Genomic DNA, 14,540 nt, shown 5'->3' on the forward strand with positions numbered 1-14,540 from the left:
ATGGTGAAAATAAAGCGGTGGGGGCCAGGGAACTTAAAATCATCGAAAAGTTTAAGAGCGTGAGAAGTGTCACGAACATAGGTAGGAAGGGGTTGAACAAGGGGGGGATAAAACAGTATCGAGGTATGCAGAAACGAGTTCAGTGGGGCAGGAGCAAGCTGAGACAATAGGTCTACCAGGACAGGCAGGTTTGTGGATCTTGGGTAGGAGGTAGAAACGGGAAGTGCGAGGTGTGGGAACTATAAGGTTGGTAGCAGTGGATGAGAGATCCCCTGAGCAGATAAAGTCGGTGATGGTGTGGGAGACAATGGCCTGGTGCTCCTTAGTGGGGTCACGATCGAGGGATAAATAAGAGGAGGCATCCGTGAGTTGTCACTGAGCCTCAGCAAGGTAGAGGTCAGTACGCCAGACTACAACAGCACCCCCCTTATCAGCGGGTTTAATAATAAGGTTAGGATTAGTGCGGAGGGAGTGGAGAGCCAAGCGTTCGGAAGGAGTGAGGTTGGAATGGGAACAAGATGCGGTGAAGTCGAGACGGTTGATGTCCCGTCGGCAGTTAGCAATAAAGAGATCCAGAGCAGGCAGAAGACCAGAGCGGGATGTCCATGAAGAAGAGGAGGGTTGAAGACGGGAGAAGGGGTCATCGGTGGGGGTGGAAGAGTCCTTGCCGAAGAAATAGGCTGGGAGACGGAGACGGCGGAAGAAGAGTTCTGCAAGTGTTATAGTGTACTTTTTCCGTTCTTGATCAATATTTGGTGTTTCATCGTGATGGATATCAATGGCTTGGAGGTTGTTCTGTAAGCAGCCACAGGTTGGGTCAAGAATGGATTGACAGTGTTGGCAAACAACCTCTACCACGCACTAGTCAAACCATGTCCAATGTTGTCCTGTGAACAAAATCACCGGAGAGAAGTACCGGTAGATCTGAAATAGCCTCTTTACTCGACAGAATGAGACACAGCACTGCAGGCATCCTATGGAGACCCTTTCCAAGGAGGAGGTCTACTTGACCCAACATGACACAGCATTTTATGTGCTAAAGATTAAAGGACATTTCCATATTTACAATACATCCACAATGCTTCCTTTGAATTACACACAAACTTCACACCTCCCACTTTGCACCCACACCAGACATCTAAATGCATTTTAATCAGTATTGTCTGGTCTCTCCATTAACTGTGATTCACAGCTTTTAGGAACCTATTGTTCAGAGCTGCATTTTAAAGTTAATCTACAGTTTATATTCATATTTGAAGAATGGTGGCTGAAGTCAGTTGCTGAAGTTATTTGCTATAAGTGCTAACCCCAAAAATGCCCTAACACACAATTACAAGAAGTTCAGGATTAGCTCTTGCTGTAGTAATAGTTCTTTTTTTGTACTCCCCATATATCCAGTAGATACATAGATTAGCATTATTAGTCACATGTACATTGTAACATACAGTGAAATACATTGTCTGCATCAGATCAGATCAGTGAGGATTGGGCTGAGCAGCCCACAAGTGTCTCCATGCTTCCAACGCCAACATAGCATGTCCACAACTTACTAATCCTTACTAACCCATGTGTCTGCGGAATGTGGGAGGAAACCAGAGCACCTGGAGGAAACCTATGTGGTCATGGGGAGAACGTACAAGTCTTCAACAGACAGCGATGGGAGCCAAACGGTGATTGGTGATCACTGGCGCTGTAAAGCGATTGTACTAATGCCATGCTACTGTGCCACACCAGTCTGCCAACGGCAGGTGCTGCTCGATCCAGTAGGTTGTTTAACCCTTATTGTGTATGATCTGTGGTGAAGAGCTGCAAGAATGTAGCAACTACCTTGACATCTGGGCCACGAAAAAATCTGCTGGAGACACTTGGCAGGTCGAGCAGCATCCGTGGAGGAGGAATGAACAGTAGACATTTTGGGTTGAGACCCTTCACTTGGATTAGGATAGAGGCTGTAGAATTTCTAAGAGTCAGCTGAATCCCAGGGGAGACAGTGGGTGAAGTGTGTGAGTAGTGGGTGATTGGAACTAGGAGGGGAAGGACCTCGAAAATGGGTGATTGGGGGGGTGGGGGCTAGACCAGTGGGGATTGTATTGAAAGTGTTAGATCTGGTGATTTTTGATCTAGAAGTTTCTTTGGAAGTCAAGAATGAGGTATAAAATTTAGTGGTAATGGCCAATTTAGTAAGTGTTACAGCAAAGAAGAACAAACGGGGGGAGAAAAAAAAGACAAAATTGTGGTTGTCTAATACTAAAAAGTAGTTCAGACTACAGAGGAAAAGCATATTCCATTGATAAGAGGTAACCTATGAATAGTTAGGTTCAGTGGTGTGACACAGGCTGCAGAGAAGCATTAGAAAAATATCGAATCAGCTATACTACCATTACTGAAAATTCACTGAACTATTACACACATACAGGTGATTATATAAGCATTATGCGTAAGCGAAAGTTTTTGAGTTGGTGTATGAAACAAGTGATTTGTTAAAAACTGGTTTGCACCAGGAGACCAGTCAGAGCTGATCTACCTGAGCGTAAATTTGGTATGGCTTTTGCATTCTCAGTTGATGAGACTACCAGTAAAACTACATTTTGATAACAGAATGGTGGCTACAGAAAGACTCAATTCAGTAACAGACAAGGTCCTGATTACAGAGTAAAATGATTATCCACTGGTCTAACAGTAAATCCAATTTTCTATTATAGAAATGGATGCATGCTATAACATAATTGACGAAATTGTGCACTCTATAACATAATTAACAAAACTCCTGCACTTTGTACATCATCACTGCTGTATTCCATGTCTCTCTCTCTAGGCTACGACTGCAGTTCCTGTTACCACATCCCCATTTACTCGTTACTAGCTGTCACTATTTTCCCCCTACAACAAAGGGAAAGTTAAACAACAAGAAAAATAAAAAATTGTACACACTAACTCATTCCCTAATGGGAAAGTACAAAAATCGGAGGACTGGAGGTGGATTTGAAGGGGAGGCAGTGGGGTATGATAATGCAGGAGGCTGTAATTGGGAAAACTCAGTGTTCATTCCACTGGGTTATATGAGGCATTGTTCCTGTAGTTTGCATTGTGCCACACCCTGGCAGGGGAGAAGGCCGAGAACCAACAGGTCGGTTTGGGGGAAGGTGAAAGGAAGCCGAAACATGACATTTAACCCTAATGCCCACTGCAGATGGAGTGCAAGTGCTGTCATCGGTCTGCGCTGGGCCTTGCCGGTGTGGAGGAGGCCACGTCGTCACTGAGTGCAATGGTCAAGGTTGGAGGAGGGGCTCCTGAGTCCCTGCCTCAACTGGAAGGGCGGTTCAGGTCACTGGATGGTGCTGGGGTGTGAGGAGCAAATGTTACACCTCCTGCAGTTGCGGGGGGTGGGGGGGGAGTGCCAGCGTTTGAGGAGGGGTGGGTGGAAAGAGATAAACAGACCAGGGATTCAGGGTGATCTCTGTGGAAGATGGCATGACTCATGGTGGGATCTCTTTGCAGCTGGTGGATTTCTGGTGAGTTTACTGCAAAGATCCATCATTACAACCTTTCAAAAATCTGCCTTTTCCTCACTCCATCTGTAACAAGTTTCTCATTTTCCCTGGCAGCAAGTAAAACTCCTGAAGAGTCCAGTGAAAAGGAGGTCGGCCCTCTTCCCCCGAACCCATGGAAGCTCAGATGGTCAGTTGGACAGCAGGCCACGCTGGTGAGTGCAGGCTCGGGAATCTCTTTAGCCCCCCACTCACTTCCTTCCATCTACTGCGCTATACAGTCGGTGGCCACTTGAGTCAGCACACCAGTACACTTGGTCATTAATGCAAATATCTAGTCATCCAATCACGTGGCAGCAGCTCAATGCATAAGAGCGTGCTGACATGGTCAAGAGGTTCAGTTGTTGTTCAGAAAAAGTATCAGAATGGCAGAAGAAGCATGATCTAAGTGACTTTGACTAACCTCCTGAATGATTGTTTGTGCCAAATGGGTTACCGACATTCAGTATATCAGAAACCGCTGATCTCCTGGTATTTTCACGCACACCAGTCCCTAATTTCACGATTTATGCCGGTGATGTTAAACCTGATTCTGGAAAAAAAACTAAAAACATCCAATGAGTGGCAGTTCTGTGGGTGAAAACGCCTTGTTAACGAGAGAGATTAGAGAAAAATGGCCAGACTGGTTCAAGCTAACAGGAAGGCGACAGTGAATCAAATAACCAAGCATTATAAATTTGCGCATCTCTGAGCGCACAATGTGTTGAACCTTGAAGTGGATGGGTTACAGCAGCAGAAAACCACGAGCGTACACTTAGTGGCCACTTTCTTATAGTATTGGGCAAAACACCAGGGGTAACGTCACTAATATTCTTGGAAAGGGTGCCGTGGGGTTGCTGTGCTCACCTGAGAGAGCAGTTCAGGGCTTCAGTTTAACGTCTCATCAGGTAGGGCACCCTCTCAGTGATGCATGAAACTGCTTTCCATGCATGAACTTCCGGAGCAGGATTTGAATCCACAACCTGAGACTTGGAGACAAGAGAATTACCTGCTGAGTGCCAGCAGCGAACTTGCCGTTTCCTCACAAGTGCACTCTCCGTTCCCTGATCGTCACAAGGTGATTGATGTTAAATGCACCCCTTGGGTGCCATATTGTGGACAGGTCAAAAACAGTGAATAATGCTCACCAAATGCTGGAGGAGCTCAGCTGTTCAGGCAGCAGCTATGGAGGGGAATAAGCATTCATCTCTTTGGGTGTGACATAAGAACAAAGTTCAAAGTACATTTATTATCACAGCATGTATATAGCACACAACCCTGAGATTTGTCTTCTACAGATAGCCACGAAACAATGAAACTCCATGGAACCATTGCAAAGAAAAGCAGCAACTCCCCCACGCACAAAAAACACCACAAAAACAACAACAAAAACATCAACACCCCCCCCCACACACACACAAAAAACACTGCGCTAATGAAAACAAGAACATCACCACACACACACACACACACACACACACACACACACAACACCGCACAAATGGTAACATGAAAGAACGAGCAAAAACACAGATTATAAAAACACAAAATTAAAAGAGTCTGATCGAACCACAGTCCAATCCACAAATCACAGACGCAGAACCTTGGTTCAATCCTCCGACAGCATCCACCGAGGTAGAGAGAAAATGTAAGAAATAGGTGCAGGAGGACATGTGGCCCGTCGCGCCTGCTTCACCATTCAGTAAGAACATGGCTGCTCTGGCCATGGACTCAACTCCACCAACCAGCCCCTTCCACATAACCCTTCATTCTTCTGCTATATAAAAATCAATCTAACTGTGTCTCAAAGATACTCAATGAACAAGTCTCTGCTGTTTCCCTGGGAAGAATTCCACAGATTCAATACTCTCTGGGAAAAGCAGTTTCTCCTCATCTCCATTCTAAATCTATTCTTCTGAATCTTGAGGCTGTGTCCCCTAGTTCTAGTCTGATTTACCAGTGAAAATAGTTTTCTGATTCTACCTTGTCTATCCCTTTCATAATTGTGTATATTTCTATAAGATACCCTCTCATTCTTCAGAACTCCAGTGAATATAGTCCCATGCAACTCAGTCTCATCATAAGCTAACCACCTCTATCAACAGAATCAAGGTGGTGAACCTCCTCAGCACTGCTTCCAAAGTCAGTAAATCTATCCTCAAGTAAGGAGACCAGAACTGCGTGCAATACAGAATAGACCCTTTATCAGAATTGAAAAGTAAGGGGACAGAAGCAAAATAAGGAGGAGGAGGAGAGCTGCTCAAGATTTCCAGCATTTGCAGAATCCCTTCCGTCTCAAAAATTGCTGATTTCAGATCCAAGTTAAAGCCGTCCACTCCTCTCTCTCTTATGTTCTGGTACATGAAGGATTGCGATGTGTTGTGGGCAAACTCCCAATTCCAAGGTCCACGACTTACAGGGTTGCAGTGGACTTTTTGGGAATGGGAGGCCAGTCTTCTAGATCAGGGGTTCCCAACCTTTTTTATGCTGTGGACCCCTACCATTAACCGACAGGTCCATGGACCCCAGATGGGGAACCCCTGTTCTAAATGGTGCTGTGCTCATACCCATGAGGGCAGTAAAGAAGTAGTGTTTTATTTCCACCAGCTCTGAGCATGTTTATATATCAGTTCTGGATCTAATGGAGATGTGATTTAGGCGAGAAGGGATGAGAGGTCTTGTGATAACAACTCCAGCGATTTGCCCGAAAGGAGATGACATCCTGTGAGGTGGACCAGCCAGACGGGTCCATCTGCTGATCCCAATTAAACAGTCAGCTCCAGTAAACAGTTATTTATATTCTGATTGATTAGACATCCAGCCTGATTAAAATTTGTTAAACAGCTCAGTTTGTGGCAACCATCATTTGTTGAAAGCAAATGACAGGTCACGAACATCAGTCACCAGAAATAACTCACACTGTGACTGTGTTTAAAGAGTCCACTCATTGTTAGAGCATTGCAAATTCCGAAGATTGTATCAGACTCTCCAGGAATCAGATCCTACAGAGAGGAAAATAAATTGGGGCATTAAATTAATTTTGGAAATATCTCATTGGAATTATGAGGAGAAAGTTTTTCTTCTTATTGGATAAATACTCACAAATTCAGCAGGTCAGGCAGCATCTGTGGAGAGGAATAAAGAGCTGGTGTTTCAGGCCAAGACTTTTCATCAGGACTCTGCCCGAAACATCAGATCTTTATTCCTCTCCACAGATGCTGCCTGACCTGCAGAGTTCCTCCATTCGGCCCACCGTCCACTCCACCATCCATCATGGCTGATTTATTATCCCTCTTAACCCCTTTCTCTCTGTAACCTTTGACATCCTTACTAATCAAGACCCTGTCAACCTCTGCTTTAAATTTGCTCAATGACTTGGTCTCCTCAGCCATCTATGGCAATGAATTCCACAGATTCACCACCCCCTGACTAAAGAAATCCCTCCGCATCTTCATTCTAAAGGGACGACCTTGTATTCTGAGGCTGTGCCCTCTGGTCCTAGACTCCCCCACAAATGGAAACATCCTCTCCACGTCCACTCTATCTAGGAAATTCAATATTCGATAAGTTTCAATGAAATCCCCTTTCATTCTTCTAAACTCCAGCAAGTACAAGCCCAGAGACATTGACGAAGATTGGTTCAACAGCCTATTAAGCATGTTATCTAATGATTCAACTCCTAAGGTCACTTCCTCTTCTATTTATTTTCTTCAGTCAAAGGGAAATTGCACCCTCCCATTTAGATTAATACTTCGATCTACACTTAGTGGCCTCTTTATTCGGTTCCTCCTGCACCCAATAAAGTGGCCACTGACTATATGTCCGTGGTCTTCTGCTGATGTAGCCCAGTCACTTCAAGGTTCAGCATATCCAGTGTGCAGAGATGCTCTCCTGCGCACCACTGGTGTAATGTGTGGTTATTTGAGTTACTCTCATCTTCCCCGACAGCAAGAACCAGACTGGCCAATCTCCTCCAATATCTCTCCATTAATAAGACAACTTTGCCCACAGAACTGCCACTCACTGGATGTTATTTTTTGTTTCTCGCACCATTCTTTGTCAACTCCAGAGACTACTGTGTGTGTGTGTGAGAAAATCCCAAGAGATCAGCAGTTTCTGAGATAGTGAAACCACCCCGTCTGACACCAACGATCATTCCACGGTCACTTGGATCACACTTCTTCCCCATTCTGATGTTTGGTCTGAACAACAATTGAACCTCTTGACCATGTCTGCATGCTTTTATGCACTGAGTTGCTGCCACGTGATTGGCTGATTAGATATTTGCATTAACGAGCAGCTGTATAGATGTATCTAGTAAAGTGACGAAAGAGTACATTTACTTTCTGGCAGGATCTAGGAGTTTCCTCTGTACTACTTGGAGAATCCAACACAATTCTGTGGGATTTTCAACCCTACTGGACTAAACACTTTTTAAAGGCATCTATCATGCCTGGATTAGGGCTGTGCTTTTGGCAATTTATGTTTGTGATCTTCCATTTGTTTCCAGTAATGGATCATTGCCACTAACTGGTCTGTGTAACAAGTATGCCTTAATCAGCCTGGATGTCTAATCATTCTGAATATAAATAACTGATTAGGGCAGCAGACTGTTTAATTGAGATGAGCAGATGGTCCTGCCTGGCAGATTCACCAACTGTTACATTGGTCCATTTTAAAATTCTCACCTTCATTTACAAATCCCTGGAGTGGCTCCTCTGGCCTTGCAGGCCCTGGTCTTATCTGCACTCTTCTCGTCCTAGCCTCTTGAGCATCCCTGAATTTGACTGGTCCATTGGTGATGGCTGTTCCTTCACCTACTAAAGCCTTAACATCTGGAATTACCTCCCTAAAGCCCTAAGCCTCAACTGCTCTGCCCAGGATCGTAAGGAACTGCGGAAAGTTGTGAATGTAGCCCAATCCAACAGGCAAACCAGCCTTCCCACCATTGACAATCAAAAACATTCCCACTTGAGTCATTCTCTCCTCTCCCCCCTCCCATTGAGAAGAAGATAAAAAGATTTGAGAAGTCACACCACCAGGATCAAAGACAGCTTCTAACCTGCTGCTAAGAGGTATTGAATGGACCCCTTGTACAACAAAGATGACCCTCTTGATTCCTCACTCTACCTTGTCATAGCCCTTGCATCTTATTTGTCTACCTGCATTGCACTTTCTTTGTAGCTGCAGCACTTTATCATGCATTCTGTTTTTGCTTTTCTTTTGTACGACCTCACTGCCCTGATATGACAAAATGCTCTGTCTGAAATGGCATTGCAAAACAAATTTTTTCACTGTACCCAAGTACGTCCTGACAATGATAAACCAATTTACCAAGTGTTGCTCCAAAATCCCTTCCCACATCAGGCTTCTGTGGTGGAGGCCTTTGGACAAAGAGGCATAGAAAAGTACAGCACAGAAACAGGTCCTTCGGCCTAACAGAACCATTTAAACTTCCATCGACATATAGAGTCATAGAAAAGTAAAGCAACAGCACATGTTAGTGACCTCAGAATCCCTCAAATACTATTTTGTGGCAGGACCAGCCACAGCAGAGGCGCGATCCACTGTCTGGACCATATAAATGCCAGCCCAGATAGATAGGGTGTTGGGACCGAAGGTGAGAGTCGGGCCGGTTTCGTTCAGTCTCCTGTGACGTTCTCTTCTCTCTCCACGTTGCTGAGGCTGTGAGACTGCCTCGGCTACTGTGCTTTGTGCCTGCGAGCTTTGCATTGATTTGCCCCGCTAAGATGATGAACTGAGACCAAGGCTTGGGCCTACTCTGGGCTGCTCAGCGGGTTCAGATCCAAGGACTCAATCTGGTTCAGAATGCTGTTGCTCGCTTCTATATTTTGCATATTTTCCATGTTTTTTTTCCTCATTCTCTGCACATTGTGTGTTGGTCTTTATTCTTTTTATTTGGGTTTTTCGGGTTTCTTGCTTTTGTGGCTGTCTATAAGCAGACAAATCTCAAGGTTGTATAGTTTATGCATTCTTTGCTAATAAATACACTTTGAATCCTGAATTCATAGTTAGAAGTTTTAGAGACTGCCTCTGTGAGTTTACAGTGAACAAATTGTACTTGAGTCAAACTGGGTTTATATAAAAAAAGACAACTGCCAGAAATCTAAAAATAAAAATAAATGGGGAAAATACTGGAATATCTTGATAATATTGGCTGCTTCCCAGGGCAGCAGGAAATGTAGATGGAGTCAATGGAGTGGAGGCTGGTTAGCATGATGGACTGGGTCAGGTTTCATCTATGGGATCTGCTTTTCTTTCAGATTCCATTTGCTCTTACCTTCTTAGCACATCCTTCCAGAGGCTGGTTGCTGGCCAAAGCCGAGGAAGTGCTCACAGTGATCGGGTGACAGTGAAATGTTTATGCCTCGAGGTAGAAACAGGGCCAAACCCCGGGAGCCCTTGCAGTTTCCCACAGCTTTAGGTCTTGGCTTCAATGAATGGGAGATCACCCCGTTCTCTTTCGGGGTTACTGACTTTGCTTTTTAACTCTTCTGTGGCAGTGAAAGTCTGTCAAGTTTGTCGAAGGCTCCAGAGAGCAGCCAGGTCTCGCCAGACATCAAATGGGAAACGTCCTCCAACCCCAGCTCACCTGAAATGGGCCCCAACAAAGACAGGTATGTTCACAGATGACTGTCATGCCTCATGTCTCTCTCTTTATTCTTAGTAAGACATTCTACCCTGTTTTTCTTTCTTTATTTTTTATTTATTCAATTACGGGATGTGGGCGTCACCAGCTAAGCCACCATTTATTGCCCATCCCTAGTTGCGCTTGGGAAGGTGGTGATGAGCTGCCTTCTTGAACCGCTGCAGTCCGCGAGGTGTAGGTACACCCACAGTACTGTTAGGGAGGGAATAACATGATTTTGACCCAGCGACAATGAAGGATCGGCGATGTGTTTCCAAGTCAGGATGGTGAGTGACTTGGAGGGGGATTTCCAAGTATGTGGTGTTCCCAGGCCTCTGCTGTTCTCGTCCTTCTAGATGGTAGTGGTCGAGAGTCTGGAAGGTGCTGCTGTGGGAACTTTGGTGTGTTGTTGCAGTGCAACTTAATGGCATATGTTGTAACAGGGTGTGTGGCCTAGAGTTTGCTCATGACATGTTTCCACTAAGCTGCTTTCAATCACTATCTTCCCCAACCATCAGAACCTTGAACCTTCAATCTGTGTTTGTTATTTATCACTTGTTGCCCTAGAGAAGGAAGTGATGTGCTGCATTTTCGAATCACTGCTCTTCTTCTGGAGAAGGACCCCCTCAAGGTCCTAAGTGAGGACTCCAGAGCCCAGTGACGATGAAGGACTGTATATCAGTTCTACTGTGTGAGGGGGCAGTGTGGATGGTAGTGCCCCCGAGCAATCTGATTCATTCTAGATGATGTTGAGCCTGAGCGTTGTTGACCATCCAGTAGACATCACTCATGTTGTGCCTTCTGGGCAGTTGGGAGAGAGCTGCAGGATAATTCACAGTACCTGTTCAAGTTGCACTGTATTAATGTAGCTTAATCCCTCTTGTTTCCTTTCTTTCTCTCTTTTCCATCCCTCCTCACTCCTTCCCACTCTCAGGTTTAACCCTTGAACTCCCCCTGTGGTGATCCGCCACTCCCCCATGCAGAGTTTGGTTCTCACGCATCTCCCCCTGCTCTCTCACACCATGTCATCTCCTCCTTTAGCAGGGCCTTCATCAAACTCAGGGAGAACGGCAAGGGCAACATCTCCCGCTCGTCCTCCAGTACAAGCAGCTTCAGCAGCACGGCGGGCGAGAGTGAAACGATAGAGGAATACGAGGCCAACATGGTGAGTACCTCCAGCCTCAGCCACGGGTGCAGGGGACCTTTACCATGGCCACACTCAACTGCAAAGCACCGGGGCCAGAGAGCTTGGTCAAATTATTAGGAACTCACTCACCCCTACAAGTACCGGCTGGATTCGGTAGAAGGACTGATGGAGATATTGTTGGTTCATGCCAATGTTCTCAGTGCTCCTGCAGCATAGATACATTTCTAAAATGAACAGAACACCAAGGATCAACTTTATTGGTGGCATTTGCATTTACATGTATCAGGAATTTGCTGTGAGGTGTTGGTCAGGATGTGACACACAGCAAAAACAATGTTAAGCAATTATAAAGATTATATAAAAATTAAGAATTGTATATAAATTAAAATTTTAAAAAGCTACTGCAGTTAAGAATTAAAGAGCGAATATAGAATAATATGTGCTTAAATAAATAAATACCAGCGTGTACATATACAAAGGGATTTTTATAATGCTGGAGGTACAGGAGCCTGAAGGCACACTCAATGTGCTGCTGTATAGCAACAAATGTCATGACGTGTGCCAGTGATATTAAACCTGATTCTGATTTAAAGTGTCTAAAGTACAGAGCAGTGAAGATGTTAATAGAAAGAGGGGTGTGGGTGGGGGCTAGCTAGAACAGTTGATCAGATTTACTGTCTGGGGGAAGAAACATTTAAGAAGGTTTGACTTTTTTAATAGCCCTATGACATTTTCGAGAAGGGAGCTTATGGAAAAGGCAGTTTGCAGAGTGGATAGTTCTGCAATGGTTCTTTGTCCTGGACACAAACAAGCCCTGCGTTGGTGGTAAACTCCAGCCAATGACCTTTTAATGCTTACTACTGTCACATTTAAGATCTGATGTTTTGACATCCAATAATTCAGAAATCCTGGCTTGGCCTGTGGGTCACTCACTGCCCCGAGTATGAGCTGGGAATCTGCAGTGTATCTGGGGCCAGGGTCCAGTCTGTGAGTCGGGGTTGGGAGCACAAGAGGAAGGCAACATACATTTGTGTATATTCCTCGCTCCGTTTAAGCTCGTTGGATTCACTGGAAAATTGATTATACTACTACTTAAAAGCGTGAAGGGGTATTATTAGGGGTAGCATCCCCCAGTCCACTAGACGTACATCAAAGTCCTGAGGTAACAATAAACATTATGATCTTGCCAGCAGTGTCAAATCAAAGTATTGTACAATCCCAGGGTAGAACAGTACTGCACAGGAACAGGTCCTTAAACTCATGATGTCTGTGCCAAACCTTTTTAATTCTTGTTTTAATTGCGACACAGCATGGAGCAGGCCGTCCCGTCCCTTGAGCCGCGCCACCCAGCAATCCCCCGTCTTAATTCTAGTCTAATCATGAGACAACTCACAATGACCCAGTTGACCTACCAACCAGTACACTTTTGGACTGAGGGAGGAAGCCCACATGGTCACAAGGAGAACGTACCAACTCCTTACAGCCAGCGGCAGGAATTGAACCCCAGGTCGCCTGTACTGTGAGGCATTGTGCTGACCTCCACCCTAGAGTGCCGACCTCCACCCTACAGTGCCACCCTAACCTGAAGCCAAATTAAATTAAGTGTACATGATCTATACCTCTCCATTCTTGGCACATTCACATTGCTTTCTAAAGGTCCCTTAAATGTCACTCTGGAATCTGCTTCCACCATCACCCCCGGCAGTCTCTTTGAGGCACCTACCGCTCTTTATGAAGAAGAAAACTCCTCCGCATGTTTCTCTTAAACTCCCCCGCACCCTTTCTCACCATAAATGTGCACCCTCTAGGTGGAGATCATAGTTGGTAAATTGGTTTTTTGTTGTCATGTGTACCAAAGCATAACATCAGTACCTCAGGTAGTATTCGGTAAATGCAATAACAGAATGCAGAATCTAGTGTTCCAGTTAAGGGAACGTGCACTGCAGGTACACAATAAAGTGCAAGGCAATGAGGAGCTAAATTGTGAGGCCAGGAGTCCATCTTGTGCAAGGTGTCCATTCAATAGACTTGTGAAAGCAGGATGGAAGCTGTCCTTGCTTCAGGCTTCTGTATCTTCTTTGATGATACAGATTCTCCTATGGTCCACTCTCCTCTCCTATCAAATTCCTCCCTCACCAGCCCTTTACCTTTCCCACCCACCTGGCTTCACCTCTCACCTTCCAGCTATCCTCCTTCCACACCCCCCCCAACCTTCTTATTCTGGTGACTTCCCCATTGGGAATGGGTGGGGCTGATGCAGAGAGCAGAGAAAATGACGGGGTGGGAATGGTCTTTGTTTATGTAGCTGATTTACTAAGGGAAGTGAGGAGTGTCGATAGAGTTCATGGAGGGGAGGTTGGTTTTTGTGATGCGATGACCTGTGTCCACAACTCTTTACAAACCCTCTAATCCAGGCCGCATCCTGGTAAACCTCCTCTGTACCCTTTCCAAAGCCTCCACATCCTTCCTACTAATAGGAGACCAGAACTGCATACAGTACTCCAAGCGCAGCCTAACCAAAGTTTTATGTAGCTGTGGTATGAATATGTTTTTGTTGCCCAAGTCCTGACAGATCCCCTGTCCTTACAGGGCAGCCAGCTATCGATGGCATCTCCTTTCCGACAGGACGTCTTTGTCTATGGCAGTGAAATCCCGGGTGGTTCAAGCCACGTCAGCTCGTGCAAGAGCCCCACAGGTCAGTACCCTAATCCCGCACACTTTCGGACACCATTGACACCATGGCCGAACATCGTCCAGCATGTGGGGTGGGGTAAACAGAAGGCCAAATGTAAAGATGTCCCTTTTTTACACAGCAAGTTGTGAAGAGCTGGAAGACGCCGCCTAATTCTGCTCCTAAGACATAAGAGCAAATGTTCTTCATGGAGGAGCTGGAGGAACAAATTCACCAGTGAATGGAAACCTTAATGAAAGAAAGTTTTCTGGAAATGGCCAAAGGACTAATCAAGTGTCTCCTCTAATGAGGAGCGTTTAATGTCTCTGGGCCTGCACTCACTGGAGTTTAGCAGAATGAGGTTGAATCTCATTGAAACCTCTTGAATATTGAAAGGCATAGACAGAGCGGAAGCGGGGAGGATGTTTCCTATCGTGGGCGAGTTTAGGACCAAAGGCCTCAGAATAGAAGGACATCACTTTAGAACAGAGATGCAGAGAAATTTCTTCAGCCAGAGAGTGGTAAATCTGCGGAATTCGTTGCCAC

General features: G+C 45.3%; 1 protein-coding gene across 8 annotated transcripts in view; it reads left to right on the plus strand.

Annotated features, from left to right (window-relative positions):
- LOC134337121 (rap1 GTPase-activating protein 2-like) overlaps window positions 1-14,540 on the plus strand; it is a 502,203-nt gene that overhangs the window by 478,920 nt on the left and 8,743 nt on the right. For 7 of the 8 annotated variants that reach the window (XM_063031978.1, XM_063031980.1, XM_063031983.1 and 4 more), the window contains 4 exons: window positions 3,606-3,703; window positions 10,052-10,165; window positions 11,218-11,341; window positions 13,913-14,018. In XM_063031978.1, the coding sequence (XP_062888048.1) occupies window positions 3,606-3,703; window positions 10,052-10,165; window positions 11,218-11,341; window positions 13,913-14,018 (442 nt within the window). The remainder of the gene's footprint in view (window positions 1-3,605; window positions 3,704-10,051; window positions 10,166-11,217; window positions 11,342-13,912; window positions 14,019-14,540) is intronic. The other variant, XM_063031979.1, reaches the window with a different exon arrangement.

The sequence above is a fragment of the Mobula hypostoma genome, chromosome 23 (assembly GCF_963921235.1).
Source record: "Mobula hypostoma chromosome 23, sMobHyp1.1, whole genome shotgun sequence".
Lineage (NCBI taxonomy): Eukaryota > Metazoa > Chordata > Chondrichthyes > Myliobatiformes > Myliobatidae > Mobula > Mobula hypostoma.